General features: G+C 37.8%; 1 protein-coding gene across 1 annotated transcript; it reads left to right on the top strand.

Annotated features, from left to right (window-relative positions):
* The first annotated feature begins 19142 nt into the window (after positions 1–19142).
* LOC100030172 (olfactory receptor 149-like) lies at positions 19143–20075 on the top strand. The gene has a single exon (XM_001379714.2). It carries the CDS (start codon positions 19143–19145, stop codon positions 20073–20075), a length of 933 nt encoding a protein of 310 aa, XP_001379751.2.
* The last annotated feature ends 595 nt before the right edge of the window (positions 20076–20670 follow it).

Below are 20670 nucleotides of genomic sequence, written 5' to 3'. Positions count from 1 at the left end.
TCATGTCCCCTCAACCCCTGTATTCAGGCAGTTGCTTTTCCTCGGTGTTTCCACTCCCATAGTTTATCCTTTGCTTATGAATGGTGTTTTTTTCTCCTGGATCCCTGCAAATTGTTCAGGGACATTACACCACCATTTATGAAGTCCATTACGTTCGATTATACCACAGTGTATTAGTCTCTGTGTACAATGTTCTCCTGGTTCTGCTCCTCTCTCTCTGGATCACTTCCTGGAGGTCATTCCAGTCTCCATGGAACTCCTCCACTTTATTATTCCTTTTAGCACAATAGTATTCCATCACCAACATATACCACAGTTTGTTCAGCTATTCTCCAATTGATGGGCATCCCCTCGTTTTCCAGTTTTGGGCCACCACAAAGAGCGCAGCTATGAATATTTTTGTACAAGTCTTTTTGTCCATTATCTCTTTGGGGTACAGACCCAGCAGTGCTATGGCTGGATCAAAGGGTAGATATTCTTTTGTCGCCCTTTGGGCATAGTTCCAAATTGCCCTCCAGAATGGTTGGATCAGTTCACAACTCCACCAGCAATGAATTAATGTCCCTACTTTGCCACATCCCCTCCAGCATTCATTACTTTCCTTTGCTGTTATGTTAGCCAATCTGCTAGGTGTGAGGTGATACCTCAGAGTTGTTTTGATTTGCATCTCTCTGATTATAAGAGATGTAGAACACTTCTTCATGTGCTTGTTAATAGTTTTGATTTCTTTATCTGAGAACTGCCTATCCATGTCCCTTGCCCATTTATCAATTGGAGAATGGCTTGATTTTTTGTACAATGGATTTAGCTCAATATAAATATGAGTAATTAAACCTTTGTCAGAGGTTTCTATGAAGATTTTTTCCCAATTTGTTGTTTTCCTTCTGATTTTAGTTACATTGGTTTTGTTTGTACAAAAGCTTTTTAGTTTGATGTAGTCAAAATTATTTATTTTACATTTTGTGATTCTTTCTATATCTTGCTTGGTTTTAAAGCCTTTCCCCTCCCAAAGGTCTGACATGTATACTATTCTGTGTTTACCCAATTTACTTATGGTTTCCTTCTTTATGTTTAAGTCACTCACCCATTTTGAATTTATCTTGGTGTAGGGTGTGAGGTGTTGATCTATTCCTAGTCTCTCCCACACTGTCTTCCAATTTTCCCAACAGTTTTTATCGAATAGTGGATTTTTGTCCCAAAAGCTGGGATCTTTATCGTATACTGTCTTGCTGAGGTCGCTTTCCCCCAGTCTATTCCACTGATCTTTCTTTCTGTTTCTTAGCCAATACCAAATTGTTTTGATGACTGCTGCTTTGTAATATAGTTTTAGGTCAGGGACTGCAAGGCCCCCATCATATGTGTTTTTTTTTTTCATTATTTCCCTGGATATCCTTGATCTTTTGTTCTTCCAAATGAACTTTGTTATGGTTTTTTTCTAAATCAGTGAAGAAGTATTTTGGTAGTTCAATGGGTATGGCACTAAATAGATAAATAAGTCTGGGTAGGATGGTCATTTTTATTATATTGGCTCGTCCTATCCATGAGCAGTTAATGTTTTTCCATTTGCTCAAGTCTAGTTTTAGTTGTGTGGAGAGTGTTTTGTAGTTGTGTTCATATAGTTCCTGTGTTTGTCTTGGGAGGTAGATTCCTAGGTATTTTATTTTGTCTAAGGTGATTTTGAATGGGATTTCTCTTTCTAGTTCTTGCTGCTGAGCTGTGTTGGAGATATATAGAAAAGCTGATGATTTATGTGGGTTTATTTTGTATCCTGCAACTTTGCTAAAGTTGTTGATTATTTCAATTAGCTTTTTGGTTGAATCTCTAGGATTCTTTTTTTTTTTTTTAATATATTTTATTTGATCATTTCCAAGCATTATTCGTTAAAGACATAGATCATTTTCTTTTCCTCCCCCCCACCCCCCATAGCCGACGCGTAAGTCCACTGGGCATTAGATGTTTTCTTGATTTGAACCCATTGCTTTGTTGATAGTATTTGCATTAGAGTGTTCATTTAAAGTCTATCCTCTGTCATGTCCCCTCAACCTCTGTATTCAGGCAGTTGCTTTTTCTCGGTGTTTCCACTCCCATAGTTTATCCTTTGCTTATGAATGGTGTTTTTTTTTTCTCCTGGATCCCTGAAAGTTGTTCAGGGACATTACACCGCCCCTAATGGAGAAGTCCATTACGTTCGATTATACCACAGTGTATTAGTCTCTGTGTACAATGTTCTCCTGGTTCTGCTCCTCTCGCTCTGCATCACTTCCTGGAGGTTGTTCCAGTCTCCATGGAACTTCTCCACTTTATTATTCCTTTGAGCACAATAGTATTCCATCACCAACATATACCACAGTTTGTTCAGCCATTCCCCAATTGATGGGCATCCCCTCGTTTTCCAGTTTTGGGCCACCACAAAGAGCGCAGCTATGAATATTTTTGTACAAGTCTTTGTGTCCATTATCTCTTTGGGATACAGACCCAGCAGTGCTATGGCTGGGTCAAAGGGTAGATATTCTTTTGTCGCCCTTTGGGCATAGTTCCAAATTGCCCTCCAGAATGGTTGGATCAGTTCACAACTCCACCAGCAATGAATTAATGTCCCTACTTTGCCACATCCCCTCCAGCATTCATTACTTTCCTCTGCTGTTATGTTAGCCAATCTGCTAGGTGTGAGGTGATACCTCAGAGTTGTTTTGATTTGCATCTCTCTGATTATAAGAGATGTGGAACACTTCTTCATGTGCTTGTTAATAGTTTTGATTTCTTTATCTGAGAACTGCCTATCCATTTCCCTTGCCCATTTATCAATTGGAGAATGGCTTGATTTTTTGTACAATTGATTTAGCTCATTATAAATATGAGTAATTAAACCTTTGTCAGAGGTTTCTATGAAGATTTTTTCCCAATTTGTTGTTTCCCTTCTGATTTTAGTTATATTGGTTTTGTTTGTACAAAAGCTTTTTAGTTTGATGTAGTCAAAATTATTTATTTTACATTTTGTGATTCTTTCTATATCTTGCTTGGTTTTAAAGCCTTTCCCCTCCCAAAGGTCTGACATGTATACTATTCTGTGTTTACCCAATTTACTTATGGTTTCCTTCTTTATGTTTAAGTCACTCACCCATTTTGAATTTATCTTGGTGTAGGGTGTGAGGTGTTGATCTATTCCTAGTCTCTCCCACACTGTCTTCCAATTTTCCCAGCAGTTTTTATCGAATAGTGGATTTTTGTCCCAAAAGCTGGGATCTTTGGGTTTATCGTATACTGTCTTGCTGAGGTCGTTTTCCCCCAGTCTATTCCACTGATCTTCCTTTCTGTTTCTTAGCCAGTACCAAATTGTTTTGATGACTGCTGCTTTGTAATATAGTTTGAGGTCTGGGACTGCAAGGCCCCCATCATATGTGTTTTTTTTCATTATTTCCCTGGATATCCTTGATCTTTTGTTCTTCCAAATGAACTTTGTTATGGTTTTTTCTAAATCAGTGAAGAAGTATTTTGGTAGTTCAATGGGTATGGCACTAAATAGATAAATAAGTTTGGGTAGGATGGTCATTTTTATTATATTGGCTCGTCCTATCCATGAGCAGTTAATGTTTTTCCAATTGTTCAAGTCTAGTTTTAGTTGTGTGGCGAGTGTTTTGTAGTTGTGTTCATATAGTTCCTGTGTTTGTCTTGGGAGATAGATTCCTAGGTATTTTATTTTGTCTAAGGTGATTTTGAATGGGATTTCTCTTTCTAGTTCTTGCTGCTGAGCTGTGTTGGAGATATATAGAAAAGCTGATGATTTATGTGGGTTTATTTTGTGTCCTGCAACTTTGCTAACGTTGTTGATTATTTCAATTAGCTTTTTGGTTGAATCTCTAGGATTCTTTAAGTAGACCATCATGTCATCCGCAAAGAGTGATAACTTGGTCTCCTCCTTGCCTATTTTGATGCCTTCAATTCCTTTATCTTCTCTAATTGCTACTGCTAGTGTTTCTAGTACAATGTCAAATAGTAGAGGTGATAATGGGCATCCTTGTTTCACTCCTGATCTTATTGGGAATGCATCTAGTTTATCCCCATTACAGATGATATTAGCTGATGGTTTTAGATATATACTGTTTATTATTTTTAGGAATGACCCTTCTATTCCTATGCTTTCTAGTGTTTTTAATAGGAATGGGTGTTGTATTTTATCAAAGGCTTTTTCTGCATCTATTGAGATAATCATGTGGTTCTTGCTAGTTTGCTTGTTGATGTGGTCAATTATGTGGATGGTTTTCCTAATGTTGAACCAGCCCTGCATCCCTGGTATAAATCCTACTTGATCATGGTGGATGACCCTTCTGATCACTTGCTGGAGTCTTTTTGCTAGTATCCTATTTAAGATTTTTGCATCTATATTCATTAGGGAGATTGGCCTATAGTTTTCTTTCTCTGTTTTTGACCTGCCTGGTTTTGGAATCAGTACCATGTTTGTGTCGTAAAAGGAGTTTGGTAGAACTCCCTCTTTGCTTATTATGTCAAATAGTTTGTATAGTATTGGGATTAACTGTTCTCTGAATGTTTGATAGAATTCACAGGTGAATCCATCAGGCCCTGGGGATTTTTTCTTAGGAAGTTCTTTGATGGCTTGTTGGATTTCATTTTCTGATATGGGATTATTTCAGAATTCTATTTCCTCTTCTGTTAGTCTAGGCAGTTTGTGTTTTTGTATATATTCATCCATTTCTCCTAAATTGGTGTATTTATTGCCATATAATTGGGCAAAGTAATTTCTAATGATTGCCTTAATTTCCTCTTCATCGGAGGTGCTGTCCCCCTTTTCATCTTTAATGCTGTTAATTTGCTTTTCTTCCTTCCTTTTTTTAATTAGATTGACCAGTACTTTGTCTATTTTGTTTGTTTTTTCAAAGTACCAGCTTCTTGTCTTATTTATTAAATCAATACTTCTATCACTTTCAATTTTATTAATTTCTCCCTTAATTTTTAAGATTTCTAGTTTGGTTTTCTGCTGGGGGTTTTTAATTTGATCGCTTTCCAGTTTTTTCATTTGCATTTCCAATTGATTGATCTCTGCTCTCCCTTGTTTGTTAATATAAGCATTCAGGGATATGAATTTATCTCTGATTACCGCTTTGGCTGCATCCCAAAAGGTTTGAAAGGATGTTTCGCCATTGTCATTTTCCTCGATGAAATTATTAATTGTTTCTATGATTTCTTCTTTAACTAAACGGTTTTGGAGTATCATATTGTTTAATTTCCAGTTGGTTTTAGATTTTGTTTTCCATGTACTATTACTAATCATTATTTTTATTGCCTTGTGATCTGAGAAGGCTGCATTCATTATTTCTGCTTTTCTGCATTTGTGTGCTATGTTTCTGTGACCTAATGTATGGTCAATTTTTGTGAATGTGCCATGTGGTGCTGAGAAGAAGGTGTATTCCTTTTTATCCCTATTTATTTTTCTCCATATGTCTATTAATTCTAATTTTTCTAAGATTTCATTCACTTCTTTTACCTCTTTCTTATTTATTTTTTGATTTGATTTATCTAAATTTGATAATGGTTGGTTTAAGTCTCCCACTAGTATGGTTTTATTGTCTATTTCTTCCTTCAATTCTCCTAGTTTCTCCATTAGAAATTTGGGTGCTATATTATTTGGTGCATACATGTTGATTAATGATATTTCCTCATTGTCTAGAGTCCCTTTTAACAAAATATAATTACCTTCCCTATCCCTTTTGATCAGGTCTATTTTTGCATTGGCTTTATCAGATATCATGATTACCACTCCTGCCTTCTTTCTGTCAGTTGAGGCCCAGAAGGTCTTACTCCATCCTTTAATTCTGACCTTGTGGGTGTCAACCCACCTCATGTGTGTTTCTTGAAGACAACATATGGTAGGGTTTTGGATTCTAATCCATTCTGCTATTCGTCTACGTTTTATGGGTGAGTTCATCCCATTCACGTTCAAAGTTATGATTGTCATTTGTGGACTCCCTGGCATTTTGATAGCCTTCCCTAATTCTAACCTTTTCTTCTTTGGCTCTACCTTTTAGTCCAGTGATTTACTTTGAATCAGTCCCCCTTGTCCCCTCCCTTGATGTTTCCCTTTTTAGTTCCTTCCTTTTTTGTTCCCTCCCCCTCCCCCCTCTCTTTCCCTCCCTTTTTGTTCTCCCTCTCCCCCTTCCCCGCCTTGGTTTTCCCTTCTCCCTACCCTTGTTGGGTAAGATAGAATTCAAGATCCCAATGGATCTGGATGTTTTTCCCTCTCAGAGTTGATTTCCCTGATATTGAGGTTTAAGTTAAAAAAAAAACCCTCTCTTCCTCTCCTTCTTATAGGAGTTTTCTTCCCCTCCCCTTCCCATGTGAATCTTTGTGTGAGAAAGATTATTCTATTTGGTCTTTCTTTACCCCCTATTTATACATTACATTTCCCCCACATATTAGTATACATAGATTGATATAAATGTAGTCCTTATAGAAGAGAGTTTGAGTAAAAGAAGAAGATAACATTTTTCCCCTTTCCTTAATATTTACCTTTTCAGGTATTCCTTGCTCTTTGATTTTCGGTATCAAACTTTCCACAGAGCTCTGGTCTTTTCTTTGCAAAAAGTTGAAAGTCTTCTATTTTGTTGAATGCCCATACTTTCCCTTGGAAGTATATAGTCAGTTTTGCTGGGTAGCTGATTCTTGGTTGGAGACCCAGCTCTCTTGCCTTTCTGAAGATCATGTTCCATGCCTTAAGATCATTCAGAGTAGAACTTGCAAGGTCTTGTGTGACCCTGATTGGCATTCCTTTATATCTAAATTGTCTTTTTCTGGCTTCCTGTAGGATTTTTTCTTTTTTTTTGATAGCTTTGGAATTTGGCAATTACATTCCTGGGAGTTGTCTTTTGGGGGTTTAGTGTAGAAGGTGTTCTGTGAGCTCTGTCAGTGGCTGTATTGCCCCCTTGTTCTAGAATCTCTGGGCAATTTTCTTTGATTATATCTTGTATCACCATGTCCAGTTTGGTGTTTATTTCTGGCTTTTCTGGGAGTCCAATTATTCTTAAATTATCTCTTCTCCCTCTATTTTCCAGATCTGTCATCTTGTTGGTGAGATATTTTATGTTCTCTTCTAATTTCTTGGTATTTTGGCTTTGCTTTATTAATTCTTGCTCTTTTACACAATCGTTGTCTTCCAGCTGCTTGATTCTGGCCTTTAAAGCCTGGTTTTCCTTTTCAGTTTTATCACACTGGTTTTATAGATGCGTGAATTTCTTTTGCATTATTTCCAACTTTTCCTCCCAGAAGGCTTCCATCTTTTTGGTCATTTCTGATTCAAATTCTTCATGGGTTTGTGGAGAGTTTCCATTTCCTTTGGAAGGTTTTGGAGCATTTTCTTGTATATCATATTCTATCTGCTCTGTATTTTGTATTTTGGCTTCATAGAATGTGTCCAAAGTTGCCCCTTTCTTCTTATTTTTCTTGGTATTTTGGGGCTTCTGCGCTTCTGTGGAGTTTGCCATCTCTGAATGGGGAGGATTAGTTTTTCTTATCTCTGTCTGGTGTTCAGAGGCTTTAGTCCTGGGCAGATTGTCGGTTCTATGCGCTTTCCCTGGGTTAAACTGAATATGCCTCACTGGAACTGGAATGGAAGGGTTGGACCAGGAGGCCACACTCTCCTCCACTCTCTGGGTCGGGTTGCTTTCCGGAAGTTGCCTTCAGAATAGCTGGCCGTGAGGCTGTTTTGTGGGCCTGCGGGGGGATGGGCTGCGGCTTCCGGGAGCTCCGAGGGCAGGGAATTTCACTGAGACTTGGATAGCAGGATCCAGCTCGTGAGACTGTCTTGCCCACCCTGAAGGTTGCTGTTGTTTCGACCTTGTTCTCTGCCGGGGGAGCTCCGAGGGCAGTGACTTTCACTGGGACTCAGATAGAAGGCCCTGAGGGTTGTTGTTGTTTCAGAGACCCTGCTCTCTGAGCAGGGCGGGGCTGCGGCTTCCCGGAGCCTTGGACTCTGTGCTCCTACCCCTTAGGTCCGAGTGATCTCGGGTTCTGGCTTTTGAGTGGGGCCGTACCTTTTGATCCGGGTCCAGGTCCAGGAGGAGGATTCCCAGGGTCTATGCTGTTGATCGTCTTGAATTTCGGCGCCTTAGGAGCTTATAGTTTGAGATCGGTCGGGAAGGGTTTTCCGGATATCTGAACTTTAGCTTTCTCTAAGCCGCCATCTTGACCGGAAGTCCCTTTATTGTTTCTTTATGTCTCATGATGTCATTAGCTTCCATTTGCCCATTTCAGTTTTTGTGGAACTATTTTTTTCAGTGAATTTTTGAACCTCCTTTTCCATTTGACCAATTCTACTTCTTAAGTTCTTTTGCTTCATTGGAGTTTTGTACTTCTTTTTCCATTTAGCTAATTCTGTTTTTTAAGAATTCTCTTCTTTAATGAATTTTTGTGCCTCTTTTAAGATTTGAACAATTCTGCTACTTAAGGTGTTATTTTCTTACATGTCTTTATTTCTTTCTCCCATTTTTCCTTTGCCTCTCTTATTTGATTTTTTAAATCCCTTTTGAGCTCTTCCAGTATCTAAGTCCAATTTCCACCTTTCTTTGAAGTTTTGGAGTTAGCTAATTTGATTTCATTGTCCCTTTCAAAATTTGAACATTGCTCTACCTTGGCTCCATAATAATTTTCTATGGTAAGGGGCTTTTTCTGATGCTTGGTCATCTTCCCAGCCTTTTTCTTGACTTTTTTATCTTAAGGTGGGCTCTTTTCCAGGATAGAGGTGGTGTTCTTTTACACTTCAGTGTTTTCTTGCTTCTATCCTTAGATCTAATTTAGTATATGCAAGATTCAGTTCTTGAATAGTGGTAGTATGAAGGCCTATGGATTGAGAACTCTAGAAGCCATCTCCCACTGATGTTTCAACCTTCCTCAGGGTGTGATGTTGGTTTGAAAAGCAGACACAGCATTGTAGCTCAAGGTCTCTTTTAGGGCTTGCACAGGTTCACTATGGCTTACCTTGTGCTAGGGCTCAGGACCTCACTGTGGGCTTGTTCTGGGGCTCAGGGATTCACCAAGGGTCTCAACACAGCCCTGCACTGTTCAGGCACATTGAGTGATTAAGCTGGGGCTTAGAACTTTAAGGGGTGGCTATGGGGGTACTTAGGCAGAGTCTCGGGTATCACTGCTGGTTTGGGCTTGGGTTTGGAGCCCTGAATATTGGGGAAGGGAGTTTTCTTGCTGCTGGCCTATGCTGTTGCTCCAGTCTTTGTACAGATTGTACTCCCCTCTCACCTCAGTGAAAGAGACCTTCTCTTTCTATCTTTCAAATTTTCTACTGCAGGAAAATTGCCTCACACAATCATTTTCTTGGTTCTGCTACTCTATTTATTTTGATCGAAATTTCTGTCTAGAATGTTGAAATACTGGTAGAGAGTTCTATGTGTGAGAATATCTTCAGCTAATTATTTTTATTAATAAAACATGAATATCCACTGATAAACCATTTTTATAAGGTTCCTAAAAATGCTTGAAATTCACAGTGCTTAGGAACAAATCACAACATGACTAAGACCAAAAAAGTCATTTTTTTCCCTCTCAGTCATATTATGTTCATCTTAGGTGTGTTAGTCAAATTTCCTGGTCAAATGAATGGTAGGGAAGGTTGAGAACTAAGGGAAAATTATGTTCAGGATCACCCTGTGGGAAGAAAAAAAGTATGAGAAGAATCTGTATATCTTCTTGTTTATTTGGAAAAGGGAATGAAAAAGAATGATGGTTTTTTTTTTCTTATGGTTTCGCTTTTCACTCTAACCTCCCAAACCTTCTCAAAGATATTTGTTTATACCCCTGTGCCAGCCCTTTAAATTGTTAAAGGTAAATGATTATTTATTTTAAATCTTCTATAGTTCAGGCCAAGTCTCCATTCCCTTCAACTGGTTCTAATATGACATGCATTTCAGGGTTCCCCATAATTTTTTTTAGCACACTCCCAGGAAACACTCTAGTTTCTCTCATTTTCCCTTAAAGTATAGCACCCAAATACTTTCTTGATGCTTAATACATATTTGTTAACTAATATCAAATAAATTATTTCCTCAAATTGAGACAAATTTAAATAAAACTGAAATAAATAATAGCAAAAATATAGCAATTTACATTATAATGGAAGTGATACAATTTGCATCACTTACAAAGATGGAGAGGGTAGAAGAAAAACTGACAGTGAGCATGGTGAATGTGGATATTAGGTTCAGCACTGAATGTTATCACACAAAGCAACCAGAGCTGGGAGTTACACAAGGTATTACTCATTTCAGATTTTTTTTCCTATGATTTCCCCATTGTTGTTGCTCAAGAGATGGAAAGCTGATAAGAACAAGGAAACTCTCAACTAATTGCTCCCTCAGAGGATTCATTGAATGCATCATGTCCCAAGAGCTACATCAGGAGCTCCAAAGACCTTTCTGGCTTCTAGAGCCTCTGAGGAAATAGTTCAGGAGGTACAAACAGAGGTGAGTCTTGATTATACAATCCCTCAGAGACTCTTTCATTGATAAATAATCATAGCATTGGGGCTCCTCTGGGGGGAACACAATCCTCCGTGCTTTCAGTAGCCAGGAGTCAATGGATGTTAGGACACAGATGAAATTCTTACATCACTAGGCAGGGGAACAACCTTCTACTAAGATCTGCCACATTCATACGTGAGCAGTGTAAGTACCTGGCCTAGTGGTCCATCTTTCTTCCTTGTTTTCATACTGAAGAAAGGAAATGAACAGGTCTGTTAGATGATTCTTCAATGGTACTGGGTTTCCTTCCTACTGGGAAATCCATAGTAATACAACAAAGCCACAGATTAACTACTAAAGTGGGCAATAGGTTGGGTCCTAAGAATGGGGAGTAGGAGGTTGGCTTTCTTGAATCTGAGTCTTTAATGGATATAAAGTCATATAGTAAAGAGTGATAAATAAACTCAGCCCTTCCCTCACCTACCTCCTTTTAGAATTTTATGCTGGTTTATATAGCCTCCTTTTGTCCTCTGCTCCCATTCTCTTGATTGAATATAAGAAGGAACATACTTTGAAATAAATCTTGATTTAGAATCATAAAATTGTAAACCTTAAGTCTTATCTAGCTCCAAAATTAAGAAAAGCATCTGACACTTGTTCAGTACGGTTAAGTTTATAAAATACTCTCCTCACAACACAAATTAATTGTTGTTTTTCTTATTGTGCAGTCATTTCAGTCATGTCTGACTCTTTGTGATCCCATTTGGGTTTTCTTGGCTAAGACAATGGAGTGGTTTGCCATTTCCTTCTCTCACTCATTTTACAGAAGATAAAACTGGGGAAACAATGTTAAGTAATTTGCCCAGGGTCATATAGCTAATAAGCGTCTGAGGCCGGATTTGGACTCAGATTTTCCTGACTAGGCATAGCATTCTACTCACTGTGCCACCTCGCTGCCTACTGCCAAGTTAATAATACTAAGTAAATTATCCTCATTTTACAGACACAAAAACTGATTTCAGAGAATGGAAGTAACTTGATACCTCATAAATTTCAGAGTTTAGAGTCAAACCAAAGTCATTCCCAACATAAAGGCCTTTCCATTACTCTACATTTATTTTTTCTCATGACTAATGGAACAAATATGATAAAAATGTATGGTTTTCTCAAAGAGAATAATAGGAGTTAACTCCCTTCAATCTAACTCACAGGCAATTTATGACTTAGCAATAATAGACATTATAGCATTTCTATAATACTTTAATGCTGGTCTTTTAATTCATTATCTCATTTGCTCATTTCTATCTTCATTTTATAACTAAGAAAACAGAAGTTCAGAAATATTCAATGATTGGACCAGGCTGACAGAGCCAGAAAGAGGCTGAGGCAAGATGCAAAATCAAGTTTCCAAAACAGACATTTGATTCATTATACCATGCTTCCTCCAGAGCAGATAAGTCCTAGACTTGCTTAAGGTCCTGTGAGTTTTAAAATTAATATTCAATAGCTAAATATTATATTTTATAAAATTTTATTAATAATAGCTAAAACAAAAGAACTGCCTGACTTTAGCCCAATCACAGGTCAAAGAGAGGAAGAGGGAGGAGTTACAACCACTTAAATACAGTCATGCAAAATGTGGGGATGCAGGAAAAGGGAATTTTGGGAAATACTAAGGGACTTCTGGGGGATGAGGTCCAAAGGCTCAAAATCTCCATTTATACCATCCATAGCATTTAAATGACTTGCTGATGGTCCCATGTGTCAGAGGTAGATTTGAAACCACATCTTCCCGATTCTAAGCTCAACATTCTACTTATTATTGTGACAAGGAAATCACTTTAAAAGACTGAAATTACATTATATCATGCTGCTTCTATATGATAATGATAACTGAAATTTCATATTTTCCATCTATTGGGAAGGGACATAGAGGTAGGAGAAAGTAGAGCTATATGCAGCAGAGAAAGTTGTCTGAAGAAGATAGCCCTTGGATCACATTTTAATGAATTTTTACTTTCAAGAGGCTGTGAGATCCTGGGTCTTGGGGAAGATGGGTCTACAAATTGGGCGTATGATGAAGCAAGCTGCCCTGTTTATGTATCTCTACTCACTATGGCTTAGAATGATGCTGATAACAACAGCAGAAACACACACACACACACACACACAAACATATATAATACTTCAAGGTTTTTTCGTGTTTTTATAGCATGTAGACAAATAATTTGGGGCTTCTCATATGTAGCTACATTAGAGATGTTTTGAGTTATAGTTTAAGTTCGTTGCTCCGGGGAAACAGACTTGGGATGAATATGAAAATATTCCTGACAAATGTCTGAATGGGCGTAAGGTCTAAAAGAACTTAGGGGGTATTTCTGGTAAGAAATGGAATCTCTTAATCTATTTTGAGACACTCTGGGTTTGAAAACCCCAGATTTGCAATCAGTGAATGGATGTTGGCCTTAGAATCAAGGATTATCCATTTCAAGCCTTTGGTTCACATTAGCCAAACATGGAGGACCCCTTTTGATTATCAAGAGTAATTCAGAGAAGGTTTTGATTAGATGCTTTGGTAGGAGGAGGGTGGATTCAGCTTCAATGCCCATATAGCTAGGAATCACTGATTTGGCATAATGAATCTCAATTCCAATCCCTAATCTTATACTTGCCATTTGTTTTACCATACCTCTCCTTTCTTTTTGGGGAAAAGGAAGCAAGGAGGAAGGAAAGAGGAGAGAAAAATCATGTTTTTAGAATAACTCAGTGAATTTTCAGTGTCCTGTTAGCTTTGTCATACCAAATCAGAAGAGTGAAGTTATACTTGCCATTTGTAAAACCCTGAACAAGACCCCTTACTTCCCTTAGCCTCAGTTTCTTCATCTATAAAATGTGAATACTTATATTACTTACCTGCCTCATGGAATTATTGAAAGCCTTGAGAAACTATAGAAAATGTGCTCTTAGTGGTACTTTTCAATCATTTCAATCATTCAATCATTCAAATTCAAAAATGTTGTACTTAAAATGAGTCTTGTTAATTTTGCAGAGATTGGCCACAACAAACTCAGAAGGTCTGCTATAGAATGTGGTCATCTCCATCAGCAGATAGAGAACACATATGAACTTATGGGTCCTCCTGTGTATTTGGAATCTATTTGCATTGCCACATTCAAATTCCAATTTTTTAAATATTAGGATTATAGTATTTGACCAAACTTTGATTAGTACTATTAGTAATAAAAAAGTTAATAGGGAAATTTCTTTCTCTGGTTTTGTCTGTCCCCATACAATATGGGTCCTGATTTTACCTAGTGTTGCTCTGTAGAACAGGGCTGCTCTCCAGTCAGCAGTCTTACTACCCACTATATTTGAATGCCAATCCTGGGCTTTCTTGCATCTGTTAGAGCAGGTCAGCTGTATGTGACACACTTTCTCTGCCTTCAACTATTAGATCATCAGTTAAGGATAGAAGAAGGAAAGGAGAGGCCTGTGACCAGAACTATAAATAATGAAGGGTAGCTTAGACTTTAGTCCAGGGTGCTGACAGAGGGGCGGCATTTCCAGGATGTGATGGGAGGTGTTTACTTCCTGTATGGGATGACAGCCAGACCCAGACCTCAGCTTAAGGCCCATTGCTAGTCTATACTACTTACACACCACTCGTGGGACCCCTTTTCCATAGAACTTCTCTTCTAGAATCCAACACTCCCTACCAACCACAACTTGGGCACAGGCCAGACTCACTGATGGACAGTTTCTTGGTGCTCTCACATTCATGATCCAATTTGTTCTTAGGACTAAGTGGTATTGTGCTTCTCTTGTCACTGCATTTACCCTAGGCACCTGGATTGTTATAGTACTAGATCTAATTGTACTAAACTGTCCCTGTCAGATTTCTAACAAAATATTGCACTTAGTGACAAATGTTCTCCTCATTGAAAGAAACATGAGAAATGATGGTAGGGTCTTCAGAATCAAACCTGAGGAGAAAATTAACAATAATAATAGCTAACATTTATATAGTACCCTCTATGTGTCAGTCACTTTGCTAAGTGCTTTACAATTAATAATATTTTAATAATGATAATTAATTACACATAATTAATCACATATAGTAATATTAATTATATTAATAATAATATTTAATATTTACACAGTGCTTACTAGGTGCCAATCACTATGCTAAGTGCTTTACAATTATTATTTCATTTGATCCTCACAAAAACCCTGGGAGATAAATGTGATTATTACCCCCATTTTTATAGGTGAGGAAACTAAGGCAAAGAGAAGTTAGTATCTGAGGCCAGATTTGAACTCAGGTTTTCCTGATTCCAAAACCCATGCTGTCTCTACTGCACCAATATAATTTACAAACTTCTCTGTGAGTCCTACTATGGGAAGGTTAGGAAGAATTTATTGCATCTCAGGTAACGTTACATTTATAATTCATTTTCAGTAATGCTTATGTTTTAAATCACATTTAATCTAGACTGTTATTAGCAGTATATCATCATACCTTCCAATTTGAATTTTATATATTTATAATCAAGGGAAAGGTCTAGTTCTTATTTGTATATGACTCACCATATAACTCAAAACTGTCATGATAATAATACCTTACTTGTCTTCTAAAGGGAGATTATTTTAGGTTATAATACAAAACTATGGGTCCCTTTTGTAGTAAATGAGCTCTGAGGCAGTTGTCTAGTCTCTGATATTCTGAATGAATAAAAGTTGAACATAATTCTTCCTGGAGGCCCCCTTTGTAACTCTAAGGTGACCTTGAATTCTCAAAGGCAATAAAAGCATAGTACAAATTCAATCAAGTCCTCTTAACTCCAAAAAGCTTCAATATTGGGCAAAGTGACAAACTCTAATTCAAGAAGCAGCCAAGAAACAAGTAGGGATGCTCACCAACAAAGGGTTGATGCATTTATGAAACCATCTACAAAAGGTTAAAGTGGTTGAGATCTGTACTAGTAAATGAAGCAGTCACATTGAAAAATCTTTGGAAACTAATAAAATGAGAAATTATACATTTCATTTCATTTATTCATTGCATTTTGGGAAATATGTGTGATTCATAGTGAAAATGGTCATTAAAAATTATGTAATGTGAAAAGGTAGAAACTCAAAATATCTTCCAGCTTGTCATATCTCAACAACTCACGCATTTTCTGAAGTAGGTGGTTTTTACATACACTTATACAAAAGGGCCTGCTCTGGCCTTTATTTGCCCTCTGCGGGATACTTTCACATTCAAGGTATCTCCAGCTTTCTCTGAGTTGATTATTTTAATCTTATTCCACACTTTAATTGATACTGCTCTTTTCGTGCTATTTGATCAAGCATTGTGTCATGAAAACCTGGACTGAAGCAAATTTCAAGGAGAAGAGGATGATCAACAATGTCACAGACTGCAGAGAGGTCAAGAAGGATGACGATTTGTAAAAGAACATTAGATCTGATGATTAGAATCTCGTTCATTGGTAAATTGGGAGAATAATTTGAATAAGGTTAGAAGCCAGACTGCAGCAGAGGATGAGAGAAAGTGAAGTGGAGGCATCCATCTCAAGGAGTATAATCACAAAGGAGAGGCCAGATACAGAATGATAGTAAATTTGGACAGATTAATTGAGAGTTTTATGAGGATAGGGGAAACATGGTCATGTTTATAGACAGTAGGTAAGCAACCAGTAGATTGGGAGAAATGGAAGAAAAACAAGAGAGTAAGGATGATATAGGGAACAATTTGCTGAAGAAAAGATTAAAATGGGATCACTTATACATATAGGTGGGTTTGCCTAGGCAGGGAAAATAGTGTCTTGGGTTTAATACTGCTTCAGATAGTAACTGCCTATGAGAGCCTTAGGTGAGTCAATTAATCTCTCTCAGGCTCAGTTTCCTCATAGATAAAGTGGTCAGTCACCTACCTCACAGGGTTGTTATGAGGATCAAATGAGATAATATAAGTAAAGTACTTTGCATACCTTAAGGTCCCACATAAGTGATGATAATTGTTATTGTTGTTGTAATCATCATACACTGGAATTGACATTTACACAGCCCATTAGAGTTGGTAAAGCACTCTATTTTTGATCCTGACAAAAACCCTGAGGAGGAAATGCTAAAGGAATTATCCATATTTCATAAATAGGAAACAGAAACTGAGAAAGGTGGGCTACCTGGTATTTAGTGGAAAAGGTGTTGGATTTGGAATCAGGAAGACTCAAGCATGAAACCTGTTTTAGACCCTTACTATTGATCTCATCTTGGGCAAATCACTTAATCTATCCATCTCAGGTTTAGTATGTCTACTATTGGAATAATAATAGCATCTTCTTCATAAGGGTGTTGTATCAAATGACTTTATGCCAATCAGACAAATATTAAAACTCAGTATAAATGGCAATCACTAAGTCAAAAAGCATTCATTAAGCTCTTAGTATATACTCTCAGTGCTATAAATGCAAAGAAAGACAATCTGCCCTCAGACAACATGTATTCTAATGTAGGAGACAACATGTAAATAACTAAGTACTTACAAGTTTAATACAGGCAACTTAAAGCTGGAGAAGCTGTAAAAGAGAATGAAAATCCTAAATGGGGTCATGAAGAGTCAGATATTACTGAAACCACTGAAGAACAACAGCAATAAATCTGAAAGACCAGAGTAGTCTTCTGCAGGAAGTAGAACTTTAGCTAAGCTTTGAAGGAAGTCAGAGAGGCAAAGGTGAGGGGAACAAATCATTCTAGGCATGCAGGGATAGTCAGTGCACAGGCTGGATTGGAGTTTGAGTGTTGTGTTAGAGCAGGTACATTAGTAGAGTATACCAGTACAATTAATAGAGGTAAGAAGTATATAAGGTTTAAGAAGGATGGAAAGGTAAGCAAGGGCCAGTTTATGAAGAGCTGCAAATGCCAAACATAACTTACGATTTGATCCTAGAGAATAATAAGGAGCCATGGCAACTCATTGGAAAGGGGGATAACAACTAGACCTTCACTTTTAAAAGAATATTTTGACAGCTAAATGAAGGTTGGATCACAATAGGAAGATATAAGCCAAGGAGACCACATATTCAAAAGTATTTTAGTAGTTTTGGTGAGAGGTAATGAGCCCTTGGTCTAGTTTTATGGCTATGTGAGGGTAGGGCAGGGAAACAAGAAAATCAACAAGGTAGAAAGATTAAGATTTAACAAATGAATCGGATGTATGAGGTTGTGTGAATTTTAAAACTACTCCACCCTACTTAGTACTTTAGAAGATTTGAGTTAGCTATCTCCTGATTATAACAATGAAGACCCTCTCTTTAACAGAATCAGGAATGTCTTGTAGTACTTTACATTACTCCACCCTACTTAGACATACTTTAGGGGAAGATAAAGTTGTAATCTCCTTATTGAACAATGAAGGTACTTAGTTCTCACCTTATAGTGAAGCTATAAATTTAAGCTAAGTCTATTTTTAGACCTTAATACAAAAAGGTGTTAAGTAACTATAAAGGTTAAATTAATCACAAAAAGGTCAAGTAACTAACAAAAGGTGAACTTAACAAAGAAGTGTGAAGTAGCTCAAAAGATATAAACTAATCAAAGAAGGAGAGAACTAAAAGTATGGGCAGTTCTGGAGAAAGCCTTTGATGTGATTGGTAGTTGTGAAAATTTAGAGGTGGAGACACAAGGGTGAAAGGTCTATATATTTGGGATTTTTTCATCTCTCAAAAACTCCTTCCCTGGAAAGTTGGATCTGGCTGATCACTTCCTGTGAGCAGCCTAGGCGCCAGTTCGATCCTGGAACTCAACCTGGAGGAACTCACTCAGACCTCTTCCTTGAGATGGTCTCATGGTGAATGAGAAGACTGACTTCCTTTTCCCTTGGGCTCAGGAAGGCCCCTTTGGCCAAGGCCTTTAATTCTTGACTCGCTCAGCCTGAGCTGGAGCAGTTTAAATGAACTCTTTTTCCTTTCCCTCTCTCTTCTCCTTAAATTCTTTCCCCCCATATTAATTAAATTACCATAAATTTCCAGACTGACTTGGGAATTTTATTTGGCGACCATTTAAATCTAGATTTAAAGTCACAACTCTAAATTCATCTTTACAGTTGTAAGTCTAGTCACTAGGAAGATGATGGTGCCCTTAATAATACTAGGGTAATTTGGAAAGGGTAATGCTTTGGAGAAAAGATAATGAACTATATTAGAGCACGTTGAGTTTGATATGCCTATGTGACATTTATTTTGAGAGTCCCAAGAGGCATTTGGAGAAACATAATGAGATAATGAAAATGATGGTGATGATGAGGAACATGATGGTTTTGGTGATGAGTAATTAATTTGCCCAGGATAAGACAACTTGTAAATATCTGAAGCAGTTTTCAAGCATAGTTCTTTCTTACTCCAAGTCCAGGGCACTCTTAATTATGTTATGTTGTCTCTCAAATGAAGTAACATATGAGACAGCTTATAATTATAAGACATTATATAAATATAAGCTATTTGTCAAAAATCAGCCCAAACTCTTCCATTCTAAAGCCATTAGATTTTTTTTTTCTTTTACAGGTATCATGTCTATTGAAGCTTGCCTTGGATCTCTGACACTAGCACCCACTTGGCATCCTGTGCATCCTCTACCAGGGAACAGTCAATTATTTTCATACAGATGAAGAATTATACTGTGGTGACTGAGTTTATTCTCCTAGGAATCCCCCACACTGAGGGATTAGAGATTCAACTTTTTATTGTATTTTTATCTTTCTATTTCTCTACTCTGCTGGGGAACTTGACTATTTTATTGGCTATTATCTCTTCACCTCGTCTCCATACTCCAATGTACTTTTTTCTGTGTAAGCTATCTATTTTGGACATATTTTTCCCTTCAGTGAGCTCACCCAAAATGTTGTCCTACCTCTCTGGGAAGAGCCATGGCATCTCCTATGGAGGCTGTGTCTGCCAACTCTTTTTCTATCATTTCCTTGGCTGCACTGAATGTTTGCTGTGCACTGTGATGGCCTATGACCGTTTTATTGCCATTTGTTTTCCTCTGCGGTACACAGTCATCATGAGCCATAAGGTATGTACCATATTGGCCATGGGAAGCTCATTTTTTGGCTGTATTCAGGCCACTTTCCTAACAGCCCTCACTTTCCAGTTACCCTACTGTGGACCCAATCAGGTGGAATATTATTTTTGCGACATCCCGGTGATGCTGAAATTAGCCTGTGCAGATACCTCAGCCTTGGAGATGGTGGGTTTCATCAGTGTGGGCCTTATGCCACTTAGCTGCTTCCTTCTTATCCTTACTTCTTATAGTCGCATTGTTTGCTCCATCTTGAAGATCCGCACGGCAGAGGGCCGGTACAGAGCCTTTTCCACTTGCAGTGCTCACCTCACAGCTATCCTTTTGCTATATATACCTGTAGTCCTCATTTATTTACAACCTACCCCCAATCCTTGGCTGAATGCCACTGTTCAGATCCTGAATAATTTGGTCACTCCCATGCTGAATCCCTTGATTTTCAGCCTGAGGAATAAGGAAGTGAAATCATCCTTAAAGAAGGTGCTACAGCAAGTTGGGTTCCTTCTTGAGAAGTGAGAGACAGAGAAACATAGAGATGGAATGTTTGCATTTTCTTTTCAGCAAAGTCTTGAATCTTCTATCTCTCTTTAATTTCTTTATTCCTTTCCATCCTCTTTCTTTATAAGATTAGCATTACTATTTAGATTGTTCTCCTGTTTTTGCTCACCTTACTTTGCATCAGTTTATATGTTATCCCATATTTAAAAAAAATCATCCTCTTCATCATTTCTTCTTTTGTTTTTAATCCTTACCTTCTGATGTAGGATCAGTACTAGGTATTGATTCCAAGACAGAAGAGGGATAACAGTTAGGCAACTGGGGTTAAATCACTTGCCTAGGTTTACACAGGTAGGAAGTGTCTGAGGTTCAATTTGAATCCAGGACCTCCTGTCTTGCACCCAGGACCTTCTGTCTTACAGGCCTGGCTCTCTATCTACTGAGCCACCTAGGTGTCCCAGCCCTTTGTCATTTCTTATAGTACAATAGTATTCCATCACATTCTTACATCATAACTTATTTAGTCATTCCCAAATTGATGGGTATCCCCTCACTTTCCAATTCTTTGCCACCACAAAAAGAAGTGTTATAAATGTATTTGAACATTGAATCC

The sequence above is a fragment of the Monodelphis domestica genome, chromosome 4 (assembly GCF_027887165.1).
Source record: "Monodelphis domestica isolate mMonDom1 chromosome 4, mMonDom1.pri, whole genome shotgun sequence".
Classification (NCBI taxonomy): domain Eukaryota; kingdom Metazoa; phylum Chordata; class Mammalia; order Didelphimorphia; family Didelphidae; genus Monodelphis; species Monodelphis domestica.
The sequence above is the reverse complement of the archived record's forward strand: the minus strand, read 5'-3'. Positions and strand labels throughout refer to the sequence as shown.

Coding starts and splice junctions, on each gene's coding strand:
- LOC100030172 (XM_001379714.2), top strand. CDS start 19,143: ATGAAGAATTATACTGTGGTGACTGAGTTTATTCTCCTAGGAATCCCC.